This window comes from Dendrobates tinctorius, unplaced genomic scaffold (genome assembly GCF_039654945.1).
Source record: "Dendrobates tinctorius isolate UK_male_01 unplaced genomic scaffold, ASM3965494v1 ptg000011l, whole genome shotgun sequence".
NCBI classification, from domain to species: domain Eukaryota; kingdom Metazoa; phylum Chordata; class Amphibia; order Anura; family Dendrobatidae; genus Dendrobates; species Dendrobates tinctorius.
In genome coordinates this window covers 59,604,525-59,625,629 of record NW_027361679.1, presented here as the reverse complement: position 1 = coordinate 59,625,629, position 21,105 = coordinate 59,604,525, and the positions used below count along the sequence as shown (strand labels likewise).

The following is a 21,105-nucleotide window of genomic DNA, read 5'->3' as shown; positions in this document are numbered from 1 at the left end:
CCTGTTTTAATACTTCCCATAGCTGCATTCAAACCCCTGGTTTTAAACAAAGACATGCTCTCCACTCCGCTTAATTAACATTCCTAGCTCACAGGAAATCATCGGTGTCCTGTTACCAGCAGGCAGAGGGGGAAGGTAGGATGCTGCAAGCTGTGTGACAAGCTACAATGTCCTCAGAAGATTAGCAATGGGAGATTCTAGAAAGTTCTGCAAAATCTTATCTTGCATTACTTCAACATACAGATCTCACAGACATTTTACATTACACTGGGGGAAATAGTCCTTGTATCACAATAAAGGTGCATATTGATAAGAAAAATTTAATATGTAAAAAATGTTGCACAACAAATTTGTGCATCCCATATTTAAGGGAATTAAATTGATCTGGCATGATAAAATAACAGAAAGCCCAACAGATCACCGTGACTATAGGAAGCAAGCATAAGATAAACTCTCATTTAGGCCATTTGGTGCCATGGATTCTAACCTATGGATCCAGGCGCATTCCCTTTGCAGCAATAATTTGTCAAAATTTCCCCCCCTGGGATTTCGTTTAACCACCTCAATGACACAAAATCTGATCTCCTCCACATTACGTCTATGCATATCATTGATGTGTTTTGCCAGAGGGGTAAAATATTTCTTGAATTGTGAATCCTTTGCTATTAAAGGGAATCTGTCAGCAGGTTTATGCTATGTAATATGAAGACATTATAATGTAGGGGTTAAAACATATTTCAAGGATATTTTTTATCAAGCTCTGTTCTTTTGTTCCTTGCAATGATTTCTTTAGCACCAGGAGATTCTTTGAGACACAGCAGCTGTACAAGCTAGTCCGACCCACCTCTTCCTGTGATAGGCTGCTCACTGTGTATGGACATTATATATACAGAGCCTGGCCTGAGCAGGGTTATCTTCCTCAGCTCTGCTTCATGCTAAATCTGAAAACTCTGGTAATGTCAGTATGGTTATACCCATTAAACTAAGTGATACATTCATGGAATCAGGGTCTCTTTGCCTACATCAGGCTGCTCTCAGATGAGATGGCAAAAATCTGCTGACAGATTCCTTTTGTGTGTGATTGACAGGTGCACACATTTAATTCCATTACGTTACTAAACTCGAGCCATAGACAAATGTCCGAATTTTTATATTTTCTTTGAACTTTTAGTGCGTAATATTAACTGAGGCGAGGCTTTCCATGAGGACACGGATCAATAATTTTTGTCATGATCAACAGCCACCTATTAAGGTAAAGAATACATCTGTTCGTAGTAAAATGTATTCTCAAAATTCAGGATTTGGTAACACTCCATTTTGTTACAGTTTATCTGCTCCGATTCTTACGGTGTTTGCTCCTATGTGTTTTGTGATTTTGGAGATGAATTTCAAGTGTTCGACACTACAGGGGAAGAGCCAAAGGAGATCTTTATTTCTAATATAACACAGGTAAGTGCGTATTTCTCATTTTAACAGCGTTTCCTTTTGATAGCTTCACAGTCGTGATCTTTTGTAATGAAGTACAAACAACCAAGAACATGCTCTACAGGACTAGCACTGCAGCAGGAGCCTCCCCCCACTGCTGTGTCTGCAGTAAGAAAAAAAACTTGTCGTATAAACAATAATGCAGCCAAAATGCTTAAAAAGACGCCTATCTGTCTTTTGACCCTTTCCATTGATTTGAATTGAAAAGTACAGAGCGTCTTCTGAGCAGAAAATGTATGAAGGATGGTCTGCTCACTCCTTTTAACCGCTTTACGTCTTTGTAAACCTGAGGAGGTTAAAAGATGCTCGAAAGCCCCTGAGAACTGCAAATCATTTTTATATAGCAACTAGCTGAAGAGCCCGGCATTGCCCGGGCATAGTAACCAACTGTGGTTAGTTATAAGAAATTATAATGATTATATTGCACATGAAAACATTTCACATCATATATTCAACACTACAGATTTGCAACACAAATGAACTAAATGATTACTCAAGTATTGATAGTATTTGATTTTCTACTCATTCAAGAGCCTTTCGATAAACATGTGTATCTGTGTATCTAACCCTATCCTGTGTGATAGTGTCTGCTGAGCTGTGTACCTAATCCTCTCCTGTGTGATACTTTCTGCTGAGCTGTGTATCTAATCCTATCGTGTGGTACTGACTGCTCAGCCGTGTTTTTGATCTTATCCTGTGTGATACTGACTGCAGAGCCATGTATCTAATCCTATTCTGTGTGATACTGTCTGCTGAGCCGTGTATCTATTCCTATCCTGTGTGACACTGACTGCTGAGTCATGTATCTAATCCTGTCCTGTGTGATACTGACTGCTGAGCAGTGTATCTAATCCTATCCTGTGTGATACTGTCTGCTGAGCCGTGTATCTATTCCTATCCTGTGTGATACTGACTGCTGAGCTCTGTATCTAATCCTATCCTGTGTGATACTGACTGCTGAGCCGTGTATCTAATCCTATCCTGTGTGATACTGGGCTCCCCCTGCAGTCTGTGTCAGAGGGTGGTCTGTGTTGTCACGGTAATAAATTGTGTTTTTCCCCATTATGTACATAGGGGCAGAATTGTTTGGTGAATTGGAACGCGCTGGGTTAAAATTTCGCCTCACAACATAGCCTATGACGCTCTCGGGGGTCCAGACGTGTGACTGTGCAAAATTTTATGGCTGTAGCTGCGACTGTGCGGATGCCAATCCCGGACACACACACACACACACACACACACACACACACACACACACACACACACACACATTAAGCTTTATATATTAGATGCATATGTTCATTCTTTTGAGCATTTAGGTAGCACATTTTCTTTTTTAAGTTTGTTTTTTTTTTTTGTTAAATCCATCTAAAAAAAAAAAAAAAGGCCATTCACTTCTCTTGTTCCTGACTGGACTTATTTTGTTATTTTGGGGTTTTATCATGCATAAGTTTTTAGCAGCAAGAGTTTTAAATATTTTTCTCGTTCAGACATTGAAACAATTTTTCTCTTAAAGCACCACTTTAGTGTTTGTTTTTTTGTCCTTTATTGAACAGCTGGAGTCGTACTTTAAATGTAATTTCCCTATCTCCTAATAGCCTCCCGCCGCCTTCATCCTTTTCCAGCATTGCTCCCGTCTGTCTACGGTGAAAAGTGATCTGCCGGCAGCTCCAGTATTTCATGTAGCGCACCGGAGGTCCCTTTTCAATATATCTCTATAAGAGCGTTGTTCTGGTTCTTGCATCGATCTCTTTTGACGTTTCGTCTGACTACCGGCCAGTCAGAAGTTACAGGCACAAGATGACATTGCTGGACCTGAGCGGTGTCTGTAAAAGATGAAGCTGCTGGAAAGTGAGTATAAGAACGAGGGGCAGGGGGTTTAAAATAAAAGCACCTCTCCAGCGCTGAGGAAAAAAAAACTTAAGTGGTGGTTTTAATAAAAACAATTATTATTTTTGTGATTTTGTCATCATGGTGATTTCGGGAACAAGTACAGAAAAATAGGCAATATATGTCTATTTTTTTACATTATCTTTACTTTTACTACCGCAAAGCATTGCTAAAAGCATTTTAAATTGCGTTACCCTGTATGTGGAAACAGCTTTTCAGACTGGCAGGTTTTTTCGTTTTTATTTAATATTTATTTTACTTACGTTTCCCTTCTATGTTTTTTACAATTTATTTTTCACACTGTCCTCCACAAGATCTTTAAAAGACTTTGACGGCCATATCATATTAATCAAAAACTTTTATTGCCCTGATTTTCCCATATAACTGGGGCTGGTTTATTAGCCCCAGTTACAGGGGAAATTCGACCTCATGCTGTACAGCAGAACTGACTAGGTCTCCCAGAACACAGCAGCTATTGTTGCCTCTCTCCATCCAGCAATCACATGGTTTCTTGTAATCTTTATGCACAATTTCTCTCTCACCCATGACAGCACCACGGAAAGAGGGGATCCGCCCTTCAGGGACAGGAACCTACAGATAAAAAGGCGGTACCTCTCCTCTGCCTTCAGTTGGGTTCCTGTCCCTGACGGGGGCACCCACAGTACGGCGTACCTGTGTTTTGAAGAAGAGTCCAGATCCGGGGCCAACCTGTCCGGTATACGGCAGCAGGGAGGCCCCTGTCGCGGCAGGAGCGGTGCCCGAAGCCGCCACCGCTGGGGCCGATGCGGGCTGCGGGGGGGAGACGTCGGAGCCGCCGCTCCGGAAAGGAGATTGGGGCTCGCGGGGACCCGGTGGAAGTGCGGGCAGCGCCATGGTACAGAGAGTACCAAGATGGCCGCCGTCCCTGGAACCGGCGCATGCACAGGAGCACGCTCCCCGGCCAGCGCGGTGCAGGATGGGAGCGGTGACGTCACGGGGGCGGCAAAATTAAAAATGGTGGATTCAGAACTCCTGGCTGGTAGCGATCCTGATAATGGGGGATAGCGACCAGCAACAGGAGCAGCATGCCAGGCTGCAGCCCAAGCAGCAGCAGCACCACCAACACCGGCAGAAGGAACGAGACAAAGATGGCCGTTCCAGCAGTCACTCAACGCGGTGCAGTACATCAGCGGCAAGGAGCAAATCACCACCAGGAGATCAGCCTATACAGGACCTGACTCCATCTCCCGAACCGGTACCTGCAGCCGCGCACCTTTGGGGGTAAGTGATCTTCGTGAATGTTCACCCTTGTAATACAATTCCTCTCCCTTATTAGGGAAAGAAGAAGGGGAAAAAGAAGAACAGGTAATGCCCCACTTGCACTAGACCCCTACCTGTATCATGGGAGAAAAAACTATGTGAGTCTTGCACAAAAGAAATTCTTTGTCAGGAGACTCCGGATTTCGCATCCGACCTAAGGGCCGCAATCAAATCAGAGGTTCAGAGTGCCCTCGTATCCCTTAAGCATAGGGATAAAACGAGGAAGAAAGACACGATAGAAACCTCCCAGTCAGACTCTTCCACGTCGGGAGAAATCACGTCTAAAACCTCGGAATCGAGGTCCTCAGACGAGGAAACAGGAGGGTGTCATTTTTCCCCTATAAGATGTAGACAGACTAGTAAAAGCTGTAAGGTCTACCATGTGGGTATTGGACCCTAGGCCGGATAAAACAGTTCAGGACATAATGTTCGGGGGACTAGGCCAGAAAAAACGGAGAGCATTTCCGCTTAACGAAATTGTCAAGGGCCTAATCAAAAAAGAATGGGACAAGCCAGACAGGAAAAATACTACAGTCCCTTCCCTTAACAGAAAATATCCCTTTGAGGAGGAGGCATCTACGTCTTGGGATAAAGCCCCGAAGCTCAACGTAGCAGTTGCAAAGGCGTCAAAGAAATTCGCCCTTCCCTTTGAGGACATGGGCACCCTCAGGGACCCCCTAGATAAAAAGGCAGATACCTTTCTAAAGGGGGCATGGGAGTCAGCAGGCGGTAACCTCAGGCCAGCCATAGCTGCGACATGTACTTCAAGAGCCCAAATGGTATGGGTGGACCAACTTGAGAAACAGCTGAGGGAAGGGACACCAAGAGACAAGATCTTAGATTCTATCCCAGTAATAAGGGGAGCGGCTGCCTTCCTAGCGGACTCATCGGCCGATTCAGTCAGGCTATCGTCCAAAACAGCAGCACTTTCAAACGCGGCCCGAAGAACACTATGGCTTAAAAGTTGGCCAGGGGACCTACAGACCAAAATGAAATTGTTAAATCCCCTGTGAAGGCAAATTCCTTTTTGGGGAGACGTTGGATGACATCCTCCAGAAAGCAGAGGAACAAGAAGAAAGGGTTCCCAAATTTGGGGCCAGCAGCATTTAAAAGGCCCTTTTGAAATAGGAGGTTTTTTCAGAGGAGACCACCGAGGGAACAAAAGTGGGATGACAAAAGAAGAGATAAAGGGTTCTTCTTTAGTAACTCTTCCCGAGACAAAAAGCCCTCCAAGTGACAGTACGCCCAGGGTGGGGGGGAGGTTAACCCTTTTTCTTCCAGCCTGGAGGAGAATTTCAAACAACCCATGGATAGTAAACTTAGTCCAGGAGGGCCTAAGAATAGACTTTCTCTCTCTTCCACCTCAAAAGTATGTAACAACGCTGCTGAGATCCAGTACGCGAGAACAGGAAGCGCTAGAAAGCGAGGTCCTAGGCCTAGTAAAAAAAGGAGTCCTCCAGGAGGTTCCCCTGCAGGATATGGGCAGAGGGTTCTACTCCCCTCTTTTTCTAGTAACCAAACCGGACGGCACCTTTCGAACGATCATAAATCAGAAAAAGCTAAACGAATACGTCAGGAATCAGAGCTTCAAAATGGAGTCGATCAGGTCCACCACCAAAATCCTGTTCCCAAACTGCTACATGACAGTGTTAGATCTCAGCGACGCCTATTATCACATCCCTATCCACAAAGACTCCAGAAAATATCTCAGGTTAGCCGTCTCAATAAAGGGCAAGGTGAAAGAATTCCAATACAGAGCCCTGCCGTTCGGAATATCGATAGCCCTGCGGGTATTTACCAAAATAGTAGCAGAAATGATGGCTCATATAAGGTAACAAGACATAGGAAATCGTCTAGATACGGGATTATTACTAATAGCAGGCAGCTCGGCTCAAAAATGGAGGGAACAGAGGGACAGGGTGATGGACACTCTACAAGGCCTAGGCTGGCTTCTAAATCTAAAAAAAATCAAGATTGGAGCCCAGCAGGGTACAAGAATTCTTGGGCCTAACACTGGACTCAAACATTCAGGAGTGTCGCCTCCCAGACCACAAAAAGGAGAAAATCGCTCAAATTACAGCAAGAGCAATCCAAAATCCCTCTGACATTAAGGAAAGCTATGTCACTGCTGGGTTCCCTATCCGCCTGCCTGCCAGCAGTTCAATGGGCTCAGTTACACAAGAGAGATCTCCAGTGGGACGTATTAGCCAACCAGGCAGCAATAGGGGGACACCTAGAGGGTCGTATTACCCTAAATTCAAGAACTATTCATTCCCTAGCTTGGTGGGGAAACCAGGAAAATCTGTCCAAAGGGATCCCCTAGGTAGCAAAGATAACACACATAGTGACAACGGATGCCAGTCCCATGGGATGGGGAGCACACATGAACAACGAGATGACTCTGGACATATGGGGAGATCAAGAACTAAAAGCCTCCTCAAATCAAAAAGAGCTTCTAGCAGTAGGCTATGCACTGACACACTTCCTACCCCTGCTCCAGAATCACCATGTCCGCATTCTTTCGGACAATCGAGTCACAGTGGCCTATATAAATCATCAAGGGGGAACCAGGTCCCAAGCCCTAATGGACACATCCGCCAGAATCCTCAAACTAGCGGCGGCAAACCTGCTATCTCTGTCAGCCCTACACATCCGGGGTACAGAGAATCAAAGGGCAGACTTTCTGAGCCGCACCCAGTTACGATAGGGGGGAATGGGTACTAAAGTGGTTCATTTTTCGGCAGATTGTAAAAATGTGGGGGAACCCAGACATAGATCTGTTTGCCGATTTCAAAAACAAAAAAGTAGACACCTTCTGCTCCCTAGATCCCAGGAGGAATCCTCTAACTCTGGACGCGTTTATGCTCCCATGGACACAGAATCTAACATATGCCTTTCCCCCAATCATGCTCATTCCAGCTGTCCTAAGGAAAGTCAGGGAGGACGGGGCAAGAATGATATTGATAGCCCCTTTCTGGCCCAAAAGAACCTGGTTTTCCTGGCTAAGAATGCTCTCAGTAACCGACCCATGGATCCTACCGGATCTCCCGGACCTCCTATCGCAGGGCCCAGTGTTACATCCTCAGGCACCGAACCTCCATTTAACAGCATGGAATTTGAGAGGGCACTGATGAGGGACAGGGGATTTTCAGAGAACCTGATATTTACACTACAAAAAAGTAGGAAACCGGTTACAATGAGAGCTTACAGCAGAACATGGAAAAAATTCCTATCTACTTCTAGGGCAAAGGTTCAGGACGGGGTTCAGATTGATAAGATCTTAGAATTTCTACAAAAGGGCCTAGAACAGGGTCTGGCGGTCAACACATTAAAAGTACAAATAGCGGCGTTAGGCGCCCTCTATAACCATGATGTAGCAGGTGACCCTTGGGTAGCACGGTTTATTAAGGCCGCAACCAGATCTAAGCCAATAGCTAGTCAAAGGTTACCGTCATGGGGCCTGAATCTTGTACTTTCAACACTGACAGGCCCTCCGTTCAAACCAATTTACTCGGCACCCCTAAAAATCCTATCACTTAAAACGGTGCTTCTGGTGGCACTAACATCAGCTCGAAGAGTGAGCGATATTCAAGCCTTATCAGCAGGGCCACCTTTTACAAAAATTCTAGAGGATAGAGTCCTCCTAAAACCTGACCCGGCCTATCTACCTGAAGTATCATCACATTTCCACACGTCCCAAGAGGTAGTCCTTCCTTCTGCCCAAATCCAAAAAATAAGGGGGAAGAAAAATTCCACACTTTAGTTGTTAAAAGGTGCCTAGTACAGTACTTAGAGGCCACCAAAAAATGTAGGAAGGAAGACTCTCTTTGTATGTTTCCAGGGTCCTCGGAAGGGGCTCAAGGCATCCAAGAGTACCCTGGCAAGGTGGATAAGGGATGCGATTGCCCTGGCATACTCATTCAGTGGAAATACCATCCCGGAGGGGCTGAGAGCTCATTCCACAAGGGCAATGGGGTGAAAGATCTAAGGTATCAATAGAACAAATCTGTAAGGTGGCCACCTGGTCATCACCTTCGACCTTTTTCAGGCACTATAGATTAGATCTAGCCACTACATCTGACCTGACCTTCGGGAGAAGGGTCCTTCAGGCGGTGGTCCCTCCCTAAGCTACCAATCTCTAATTCTCTCCGTGGTGCTGTCATGAGTGAGAGAGAATAGCTTAGTTGCTCACCGATAACTGTGTTTCTCGGAACCCATGACAGCACCCGCTTATTCCCCTCCCCTTCACGAGTGTGGTGAGCACGTTTTACTGTTAGTAGAGTGTTTCCATTTAGGCATGGTGCTTTTGATAAATAAGCAGTATTATAATATTATGTGTATATTTCTGTTGTCTAACCTGGAGACCCTCTGATGCTCTGTAACCAAGTGAAGGCGGAGGAGAGGTACTGCCCTTTTATCTGTAGGTTCCTGTCCCTGAAGGGCGGATCCCCTCTCTCCATGGTGCTGTCATGGGTTCCGAGAAACACCTTTATCGGTGAGCAACTAAGCTATTCCTCTTCATCGCTGTGTATACAGATATCAAGAAGGTAAACATGGTAATAAACTAATTTTTTTATCTTCTCTGTGGGTAGTCTGGTTGTGTCTGACAACAGGTTCCCTGCCCCCACTGCCTCACAATCTCATATTAGATGCTTACTCTGCACTGACATTTTAGAATGTCAGTGTAGAGTAAAGTGCGTCCTGCCCAGTCTTGTATAGTCAATGGGCAGTCTAGAAGTAGTTAAATAATTGACATAACTTAGTTTGACATTTTAACAATTTTTGTTTTTCATGTTTACTAGTAAATTAAGTTTCATTTATCTGATGGTTTTGTGTTTTAGTCTAATCCTGGTGTGGTCACATGCTTTGATAATCGCCCTCATAATCTTGAATCTGGCCAGTTTATGACTTTTCGTGAAGTCCATGGAATGACTTCTTTAAATGGCTCCACGCAGCAGATTACAGGTGAGTTGCACAAGTTGAGTATTTGTATATCTCATGTTTGCTTCTTAAGTGAATTAAAATTTCTGATGTTTAACCAAGTAGTGCCTATATTTATTGTCATTTACCATCATATTACACCAAAGTTTTCAAGAAAAATATAAAAAAGCTGCTTTTTCCAGATAAGGTGTGACCAAATAGAGAAATATTGATAGAATTGGTACACATGACATCAGATTATGAAGCATGTAAGAAAAAGGAATGCTTTTAGGGTGGGTCCATTTCTTCTGCTGATCTTACATGATAATCCACAACAAAATCTTCATGTGCTTTACATGCAGATTTTCTTCTTTGTACTGTACAAGTCATAAAATCCTTAGTGTATCTCCTCAATCAGTGCACAGCACAAAGAGCTTGGCATGACAGTATCTGCAACTTGTAGGTGAGATATGAAAAAATATCAACTTGCCTGGTAGTTTAATGCATTACAGGTTGTAATTACACAAACTTTCAGACTTTTAGGCTGGGCTACATCTAATCCACTGCATTTATATTGAAGATGCAACCCACACAATACAAGGATTGTGATTTTTTTTTTTTTTTTTTTTCTCTGTAATATGTTCAGTGTGAGAGCTACATCTGTCTCCTGTAACTTCTATACTCTTTGCAGTTACATCACCTTACTCATTCAGCATTGGAGATACATCAGACATGGACTCATACGAGCATGGTGGGCTAGCTGTTCAGATTAAAATGCCACAGTCATTCACCTTCGTAAGTAGCTCCTGAGAGATGTGCTAGGCAAATGTTTGTTAAAGTGTAACTAAAAAAAAAACTCCTTTCAGCTGAAATGGTAATTTATATTAAAGGGATTGTCTGTCTTTAGGGTATAAGTCTGCAGTCCTATGATTCTGCAGTCATGACACTGTGCGCTATGAGGATTGTCCATTGCCGTTGAAGGTCGATTGATTGCAAGTATGTGATTTGCATACACTCGGTCACGTGCCGATTAGACGTGTGTGGTCTTCCTCCAATAATAGCGTATTGAGTGTAGTTGGAAATGTGCAAATAGCGCTCACATGACTGCCCGCTCCTGGCACCAGAGAAACCTCGCAGAGCGCTATGAGAATTCAGAAGTCTGCAGACATGTACCCTTAGGCTGGACAACCCCTTTTATTCTTAGTAAGGGTAAGAAAGGTTTTTGGAGAATAGAAACAAGAAGATCTAGTAGGCCACGTATACACACACCTACGTACATGTGCACCCACACACGTAATGCCGCGGCTTTTAACCACAACAGCCCTGTGCCACTGCAGTCTTTCCCCTACCTGCACAATCACTTCGACAAACACTGTTTCACCTACAAAACATGGTTATTAATTGCGATCAACCACACGGTTTTGCAGGTTAAGCTGCTGTTTTCTTCCAAAGATAGGTGATTTGCCTAGGGAAACAGTGGAAAGATCACAACCGCACAGGGCTGAGGAAGTTAAGAGATGCAGCGTGACTGCAATGTGTAAACACAGCCTAGGAGTGAAGGCAAAGATCAATTCAATGACCGCTGATCATGTCATAAGGAAATAAGCAATACTTGGTAACATTTGGAGTGAAACAGCAGAGATGTTTACCATCTAATGATTTCCCATTCTCCAAATGTATATTGGTTATGTACATATATATATATATATATATATATATATATATATATATATATATATATATATATACACATTATACTGTATATGTTCCTTATAAATAACTCTGCTCTCAGTGTGAAAAACAAGAGAATCGTGTAGTTTTGATACCTTTTAATGGCTAACAAAAATAAAATAAATGATGTTACAATCTTTGTTATTCCATACCTGAGGATAGGACCTAAGAAGTCCTGAAAGCTTGCTTTGTAACATCATTTATTTTATTTTTGTTAGCCATTAAAATGTATTATTACTACAAGATTATCTTGTTTTGCCCGTTGAGAGTATTAATGTTTCAACTGGCTAACACTGTACCAAATCCCTTTTTTTCTTTTATAAATAGCTATCTCGCTAAAAATGCCTGAAGAGCTTTTCTAAATTGCATGACCCCACAAATTCTCAATAAAAGATGCAGTGTATTGCAAATATTCCCTTACTGAATTATGCTTACTGCTCCACTTATATTTAGTGGCAAAACATAAACTTCACTGTTCTTAATGGAAAACTTTTTTTTTTTTCTTTTTTTTTTTTATAGGAAAGACTAGAAAAACAGTTAATGGACCCAAAATATCTGATTGCAGATTTCAGCAAACTTGAGGTAAATAAAATAAGAATATTAGTAGGAATATATTGTATAAAGTCTAATGTGATAATGAGAAATATACTGTTTTCCTCGGTTTCCTTCTGAGTTTATTGATTGGAGCTTTTGTTCTACTTATATAGCACCATTAATTCTACACTAGTGATGAGCGAACATACCTTATATATTTGTGTATAAGTCGACCCGAGTATAAGCCGAGGCACCTAAATTTGCCACGAAAAACTGGGAAACGTATTGACTCTAGTATAAGCTGGGCATGCATTATCCCCTCATCCCTTTCCTTGTATGCATGGCTTCTCATCCCTGTCCTGGTATGCATGGCTCCTTAGCCCTGTCCTTGTCTGCATGGTTCCTCATCCCTATCCTTGTATGCATGGGTCCTTAGCCCTGTCCTTGTCTGCATGGTTCCTCATTCCTGTCCTGGTGTGCTGGCTCCTCATCCCTATCCTTGTATGCATGGTTTCACATCCCTATCCTTGTATGCATGGTTTCACATCCCTATCCTTGTATGCATGGTTTCACATCCCTATCCTTGTATGCATGGTTTCACATCCCTATCCTTGTATGCATGGTTTCACATCCCTATCCTTGTATGCGTGGCTCCTCATCCCTATCCTTGTATGCGTGGCTCCTCATCCCTATCCTTGTATGCGTAGCTCCTCATCCCTATCCTTGTATGCGTGGCTCCTCATCCCTATCCTTGTATGCGTGGCTCCTCATTCCTATCCTTGTATGCGTGGCTCCTCATTCCTATCCTTGTATGCGTGGCTCCTCATTCCTATCCTTGTATGCGTGGCTCCTCATTCCTATCCTTGTATGCGTGGCTCCTCATTCCTATCCTTGTATGCGTGGCTCCTCATTCCTATCCTTGTATGCGTGGCTCCTCATTCCTATCCTTGTATGCGTGGCTCCTCATTCCTATCCTTGTATGCGTGGCTCCTCATTCCTATCCTTGTATGCGTGGCTCCTCATTCCTATCCTTGTATGCGTGGCTCCTCATCCCTAGCCTTGTATGCGTGGCTCCTCATCTCTATCCTGGTATGCATGGCGCCCCATGAGAAAAGCATAAAAATAAAACTCTGCTCTATAAGGGAAATTAATATTCATTGCCAGTCCAGTGAAAATTCATTTCTCTTTAGCAGTGGGAACAGTTGCTGCCGCTTCCTCCTGTCACCCGCTGCTCTGCCACTCCCTCCTCCCCCGCCAGCATTTGGGACAATGACTCTAGTGTATAAGCCAAGGGGGGCATTTTCAGCACACAAAAAGTGTACTGAACAACTCTGCTTATACACGAGTATATACAGTTAGGTCCATATATATTTGGACAGAGACAACATTTTTCTAATTTTGGTTCTCGACATTACCACAATGAATTTTAAACAAAACAATTCAGATGCAGTTGAAGTTCAGACTTTCAGCTTTCATTTGAGGGTATCCACATTAAAATTGGATGAAGGGTTAGAAGTTTCAGCTCCTTAACATGTGCCACCCTGTTTTTAAAGGGACCAAAAGTAATTGGACAGATTAAATAATTGTAAATAAAATGTTCATTTCTAGTACTTGGTTGAAAATCCTTTGTTGGCAATGACTGCCTGAAGTCTTGAACTCATGGACATCACCAGACGCTGTTTTTCCTCCTTTTTGATGCTCTGCCAGGCCTTCACTGTGGTGGTTTTCAGTTCGTTTGTTTGTGGGCCTTTCTGTCTGAAGTTTAGTCTTTAACAAGTGAAATGCATGCTCAATTTGGTGGAGATCAGGTGACTGACTTGGCCATTCAAGAATATTCCACTTCTTTGCTTTAATAAAGTCAAAGCAACCCAGGAGTTTGTTTTGGGTCATTGTCCATCTGTAGTATGAAACGACGACCAATCAGTTTGGCTGCATTTGGCTGGATCTGAGCACACAGCATGGCTCTGAATACCTCAGAATTCATTCGACTGCTTCTGTCCTGTGTCACATCATCAATAAACACTAGTGACGCAGTACCACTGGCATCCATGAATGCCCAAGCCATCACACTGCCTCCGCCGTGTTTTACAGATGATGTAGTATGCTTTGGATCATGAGCTGTACCACGCCTTCGCCATATTTTCTCTTTCCATCATTCTGGTAGAGGTTGATCTTGGCTTCATCTGTCCAAAGAATGTTCTTCCAGAACTGTGCTGGCTTTTTTAGATGTTTTTTAGCAAAATCCAGTCTAGCCTTTTGATTCTTGGTGCTTATGAGTGGCTTGCACCGTGCAGTGAACCCTCTGTATTTACTTTCATGCAGTCTTCTCTTTATGGTAGATTTGGATATTGATACGCCTACCTCCTGGAGAGGGTTGTTCACTTGGTTGGCTGTTGTGAAGGGGATTCTCTTCACCATGGAGCTTATTCTGCGATTATCCACCACTGTTGTCTTCCGTTGGCGCCCAGGTCTTTTTGGATTGATGAGTTCACCAGTGCTTTCTTTCTTTCTCAGGATGTACCAAACTATAGATTTTGCCACTCCTAATGTAGCAATTTCTCGGATGGGTTTTTTCTGTTTTTGCAGCTTAAGGATGGCTTGTTTCACCTGCATGGAGAGCTCCTTTGACCGATTGTTTCCTTCACAGCAAAACCTTCCAAATGCAAGCACCACACCTCAAATCAACGCCAGGCCTTTTATCTGCTTAATTGAGAATGACAACGAAGGGATTGCCCACACCTGTCCATGAAATGGCCTTGGAGTCAATTGTCCAATTACTTTTAGTCCCTTTAAAAACAGGGTGGCACATGTTAAGGAGCTGAAACTCCTAAACCCTTCACCAATTTTAATGTGGATACCCTCAAATGAAAGCTGAAAGTCTGAACTTCAACTGCATCTGAATTGTTTTGTTTAAAATTCATTGTGGTAATGTCTAGAACCAAAATTAGAAAAATGTTGTCTCTGTCCAAATATATATGGACCTAACTGTACGATACTTGGATGAGGTGTTATATGAGCATGTTCATGTGCTAACAGTGTGTCTTCAGCATGCTCAAATAATATGTTCGAGTCCCTGCGCCTGCATGTGTTGCGACTGTTGGACAGACTTGAAAATACTTTTCTTTATCGCCTTATTGGGGGACACAGATTACCATGGGTGTATGCTGCTGCTGCTAGGAGGCTGACACTATGCAAAAACAAGAAAATTGGCTCCTCCCCGGCAGTATACACCCACCGACAAATGCCAAGTACCTCAGTTTGTGCTTAGTGTCTGTAGGAGGCGGACCGGGATCTTCCCAGATCCGCAGTTAATAATTCCTTTTTTCCTTTAGCGTTTTTAGCCGAACCTTTTAATCTTTTCTCATTTATTTTACAGGTTTCTCCATCGGGAAACAGGGTGTAGCTATCACCCTGATTTCCCATATCAGGCGGCTGAGCGAGCAGTGTGGTGTCACCCACATCGCAGCTCTCAGTACTGCAGGCAGGACTTTTTCCCTATCACCATTCAGCTAGGGGCTGAGGACAGGTGGCCGGTCCTTGCCAAAGCAGCTCCTCACCCCTCTCCCGGGACAGGGCTGAGAGGAAGACGGCGGTCGCCAGGAGTCACTTCTTCGCTCCCAGCAAGAGAACGCCGTCTTCTGCATGACACGGGTAAGAGGACCTATCCCAGCGGCCTGCCTGCTATGCATGGCCCCTGCGGTCATCCTCTTCAGGGACGTCAGGTAAGATTCTGAACGATCCCTTCAGTCCCGCATATCTCAGAAAGCACCTTCTGTACAGTTCCCTGTGTTTGAATCTCCCGCCCCTTTCCACTGCCAGCCGCGCGCCTCACACGCAGCCGCGCTCCCTTCTAGGCAGAGGCACACATCAAACGGGGGTTTATCTTAACACAGGGGGGTTTTCACAGCGGGGTAAGCGCAAGCTCATGTTTATTTATCGGCGCCGCGGTCATCTTTTCTTCTCAGTATATAACTTCAGGCGGGGGGAAGACCGCGTCACTTTCACTTTCAGACGCGCTCCCCACTCCGAGCGCGCTCATTTTCACTCTGGGCGTGCTTTTTTTCGCGCTCATTCCCACCTATCACAGGGCGTTTTTCTCTTTAGGTACGTCTGTCTCCGTTTTTTTACCGCGCCCCTCCGCTGCCATTATCCAATCGCGCCCTGACGCTAAGCTCCGCCCACAGAGATCCGCAGCCAGCTTCCTCTGCAATTTCACTTGCTTCCTGCACTGCTTGGGGGACACTTCAGGGTCCTGCTGCTTGTCAGATTCTCGGTACGCTCGGCGCTCATGTTCAAATTGGCTCTCCTCTGCAGTTCCTCTCTAGTTCGTGCAGCCATACGGCGTAGCCTACCTATGGTCAACCCCTCAACGGCTCGCTCTTTCAAGCCCACCGTTACTACGCCTGTGCACGCTGTAAAAAGAAGTGGGCGTCAGGTCAGTCGTCTCCCCTCTGCCCGTCCTGCAGTCCTTCAACTATGTCGGCCTCTCTGGAGCACACCGATGCCCGGGATGAGGGTACCCCCCCTCCCCCAGAGTGGGCCGTCGCAATGTCCCAGTTGGTCTCTGATCTGACTAAAGTCTCTCAGTCCCTGGTCCAGGTCCTAGAACGTTTGCCTCAGCTATCTACAGCCACCTGTGCACCGACCACCTCTCATGATGAGTCGTCCACACCCGACCGCGACCTTCAGAGGGTTAACAGCAAGTGATCTTCTAGCTAGAAGACTCTATCTATACCAGCAAGCTAGAAAAATACCAAAAATAAAACTAATCTACTTTATTCAAAATTGAATTAAATAGGACTTAGTCCATTCATAAAAATGTACATGTACAAAAAGACAAACACTTACAAAAACCGCTCAATCTGACGCGGTAAGACCAAATTTTTCAAGCACCCTATCGGTATACCCTTGGTGTCTTTATCCAACTCTCCATAGACACCCCCTCGGAGTATCCGCTTCGTGTGAATTTGTTTCAAAAAAACACTCTCATGGTGCTAGAAAAATGTCTTTCACAGATCTATTGTACTTTATGTGCCACTTCTGTGTAGCATACATAATCATCACTAACAATGATCTTGAACAAATATCATATTAACAGCCTTATATCAAATAACCACCTAAAAATAAGAAATGGCATGATAGACAATCTGTAATTATATATAACCAAGGTGTGAATCAAGGCATTTCCCTTTTTTGATCATACAATTCACCACCTTTACAGATTTTTTATGTCATTTGGTATATCATGGAAAGATCTCACCCGAATCTATACATTCATGGGTTCCTCCATGTGACGCTCCCTTCTCCCTACGCGTTTCACCACACAGATCATCAGGGGAGTACTAAGTACAGCGTTATGCCTACATAAGAAAAATGCCATACATGGGATGGCATTTTTCTTATGTAGGCATAACGCTGTACTTAGTACTCCCCTGATGATCTGTGTGGTGAAACGCGTAGGGAGAAGGGAGCGTCACATGGAGGAACCCATGAATGTATAGATTCGGGTGAGATCTTTCCATGATATACCAAATGACATAAAAAATCTGTAAAGGTGGTGAATTGTATGATCAAAAAAGGGAAATGCCTTGATTCACACCTTGGTTATATATAATTACAGATTGTCTATCATGCCATTTCTTATTTTTAGGTGGTTATTTGATATAAGGCTGTTAATATGATATTTGTTCAAGATCATTGTTAGTGATGATTATGTATGCTACACAGAAGTGGCACATAAAGTACAATAGATCTGTGAAAGACATTTTTCTAGCACCATGAGAGTGTTTTTTTGAAACAAATTCACACGAAGCGGATACTCCGAGGGGGTGTCTATGGAGAGTTGGATAAAGACACCAAGGGTATACCGATAGGGTGCTTGAAAAATTTGACCTTCAGAGGGACAGACCAAGTAGGAGTTCTAGGAAGCGGGTTCTGTCTGGCTCGTCCTCCAGCTCGCTAGGCCCTTCTGCTTCACCTAGGTTTCCCTCTCCTTCTTCAGAGGACGACCTTAGGTCAGACGACAATTCCCAATCAGGATCTAGTTCCGAAGCAGATAACATTTCTAAGACACGGAACATGGTCGATAGTCTCCTTTCAGCTATCTTCCAAACCCTTGAAATTAAACAGGACAAGCCCCCTTCTCAGGAATGTTCAGTTCCATTTAAATGAGCAAGGCCTCCATCCCGAACCTTTCCAAACCACAAAGAGTTCGATACTACACTAACCAAACATTGGGAGCACCCTGAACAACGCTTCTCAGGCCGCAGGTACTTAGATGTCCTGTACCCCTTTGATGTAGATTTGCTCACAAAATGGACCAAAGCCCCCGAAGTGGATCCTCCCGTTTCTTGCATAGCCTCTCAGACGGTTCTATCCCTCCCAGACGGGGCATCGCTTAAAGATCCAATAGACAGGCAGAATCTTTGGCTAAGTCAATCTTTGAGGCATCCGGCGCCTCCCTCTGTCCTATTTTTGCATCCGCCTGGGTGGCGAAAGTCATTTCAGCTTGGGCTAAAATTCTTCGCAGGGGCATCTTAGCGGCAGCCCCTCAGGACGAGTTGGCAGATCTGGCAGATCAGATTAATCATGCGGGTAAATACCTTTTGGCCGCCGCCTTGGATGCGGCCGGGTGCGTAGCTAGGGCTAACAGCAACATAGTAGCCATTCGCCGAGTCCTTTGGCTAAAGTCATGGAATGCGGATACCACGTCTAAAAAGTCGCTTACCAACCTGCCATTCCATGGTGCTAGGCTCTTCGGAGCCAAGCTGGATCAGATAATTTCCGATGCCACTGGGGGAAACTACGATGGCACTACACCACAGACGGCGCTTGCTACCCCACGCTTCCAGCTCATCTTAGGACCCCTGCCTGGTCCCTGCCAGACCGGACTTCTGCATATGGCACTTTAGCCCCTCCTGCACATTCATACTGCCGTGATTGCTTCTTTTTCTCTTGTGCTTTAAGTGAGGTTTGAAAAAGACCCAACATAGGGTCGAAACGTTACCTCAACGCACTATTCCCCTGTGGTGTCTTCAATGAAAAAAATTTTTTTGCATTGAAAGTCAAAATTTCCCAGAGTGCAGCTGTTTTCTTTTAACTGGGGGTAAAAGCACTTCTCTTCCCCAGTCTCGACCAAAACGCTTTTTTGACAGAAAAGGTTTTCGGCCGTTCAGGCCTTTTCATCCCTTCTCTTCCACAGAGAGATCTACCCAGCAAGACCGGCCTTCCGCCTCTAGGGAGCGGGAGCAGAAAAAACCATCTTACAAACCCGCTCCCCGCTGGAGATCTAGAGGACAATACTCCAGGTCTTCAGGCGCTCGTTCCGGTAGGTTTTCCTCCAGGTGACGGGTCACCCCCACCTGGAACTTCTTCCAGGGTGGGAGGCAGACTTTCCTTTTTCGTGGACGCTTGGCTGTCTGTTGTCGACGACGCTTGGGTCAGGGAAATCGTCGCTTCCGGATACAAGATCGAATTTGCTTCCCCCCCACAAACAGACGGTTTTTCCGGTCTCTGCCTCCATGACAGCGGTCCCAGATTCCAGGGTTCCTTCAAGCCGTCTCCTCCCTTCTTTCCGCCGGAGTGATCGTTCCCGTTCCCTCAAACGAACGGTTTTCAGGGTTCTACTCAAATCTCTTCGTAGTCCCGAAGAAAGACAGTTCCTTTTGTCCAATCCTGGACCTCAAACTGCTCAATCGCCACGTGAAGATTCTCCATTTCAAAATGGAGTTCCTTTGATCGGTGATAGCCTCAATGGAGCCCGGAGAATTTCTCTGCTCTGTGGACATACGGGATGCCTATCTTCACATCCCTGTTTGTTTGCAACATCAGAAATATCTTCGTTTTGCGATTCAGGAAAATCACTACCAATTCACGGCCCTTCCCTTCGGTCTAGCCTCCGCTCCCCGTGTTTTCACGAAGGTGATGGCGACAGTCATGGCCATCCTTCGCTCCAGGGGGATTCTCATCATCCCCTATCTGGACGATCTCTTGATCAAGGGCTCGTCCCGACAAGACTGTCTTCAGAGCCTTCAGATAACCCTGGATACTCTCTGTCGCCTCGGATGGATAGTCAACAAGGAGAAGTCCATCCTGAGTCCCACTCGGCGTCTGACCTTCCTGGGCATGGAATGCGACATGAATCTCGCCCGGGTGTTTCTTCCGAGGGAAAAGTTTGCAGCTCTTTCCAAGGGAATCCGAATCCTCAAACGGCCAACGCCCATTCCCCTTCGTTCCTGCATGAAGGTTCTGGGGAAGATGGTGTCCTCCATGGAAGCAGTACCCTTTGCACAATTTCATCTTTGCCCTCTACAGCTGTCCCTGCTTTCAGCCTGGGACAAGACCATGTTGTCCCTGGACTGCCCCATTCTCCTCCCTCTCAGAGTGAGACAATCCCTGACTTGGTGGGCAATGCCAGCGTCAGTTCTACAAGGCAGGTCCTTTCTTCCGCTTCAGTGGCAAGTCATCACCACTGATGCCAGCCTTCTAGGATGGGAAGCGGTTTTCCTTCAGAGAATGGCTCAAGGACGCTGGAATCCACAGGAAGCTCTCCTCCCCATCAATCTTCTGGAGATCAGAGCAATCTTCCTTGCCCTTCTCCGCTGGCAGCCTCTCCTCGTAGGCAATCCAGTCCCCATTCAATCGGACAACGTCACGGCTGTGGCGTACATAAACCACCAGGGGGGCACGCGCAGCAAGCAAGTAATGTCAGAAGTGGCAAAGATACTGCGCTGGGCAGAACGTTACATTCCGGCAAGCTACGCCGTTCACATTCCAGGGGTGGAAAATTGGGCAGTCGACTTCCTGAGTCGTCAAGGCCTAGCATCAGGCGAATGGGCTCTTCATCCCACAGTCTTCAATCAGATATGCCAGCGCTGGGGCTCACCGAATGTCGATCTCATGGCATCTCGGATGAACCACAAGGTTCCACGCTTCGTAGCCATGTCCAGGGACCCCCTAGCCGTCGCCTGCGACACCCTAGTAATTCCGTGGTCCCAGTTCCAACTTCGTTATCTGTTTCCGCCTCTTGCCTTGATCCCAAGAGTGGTTAAGAAGATAAAATCTGAAGGCATCCCGGTGATTCTAGTGGCTCCTGACTGGCCAAGGCGGCCTTGGTACGCGGAGCTGGTGAACATGCGGACGTCCCCTGGAAGCTTCCAGACCGTCCAGATCTTCTCTCGCAAGGCCCCCTTTACCACGAGAATTCTCAGTCTCTGAGTTTGACGGCATGGCCGTTGAGGCCGCGAT

The 21,105-nt window shown here is 45.2% G+C and overlaps 1 protein-coding gene across 2 annotated transcripts in view; it reads left to right on the top strand.

Annotated features, from left to right (window-relative positions):
• UBA6 (ubiquitin like modifier activating enzyme 6) overlaps window positions 1-21,105 on the top strand; it is a 155,317-nt gene that overhangs the window by 10,846 nt on the left and 123,366 nt on the right. For both annotated transcript variants that reach the window (XM_073542599.1, XM_073542598.1), the window contains exons 7-11: window positions 1,172-1,252; window positions 1,327-1,449; window positions 9,516-9,639; window positions 10,286-10,389; window positions 11,845-11,907. In XM_073542599.1, coding sequence (XP_073398700.1) covers window positions 1,172-1,252; window positions 1,327-1,449; window positions 9,516-9,639; window positions 10,286-10,389; window positions 11,845-11,907 — 495 coding nt within the window. The remainder of the gene's footprint in view (window positions 1-1,171; window positions 1,253-1,326; window positions 1,450-9,515; window positions 9,640-10,285; window positions 10,390-11,844; window positions 11,908-21,105) is intronic.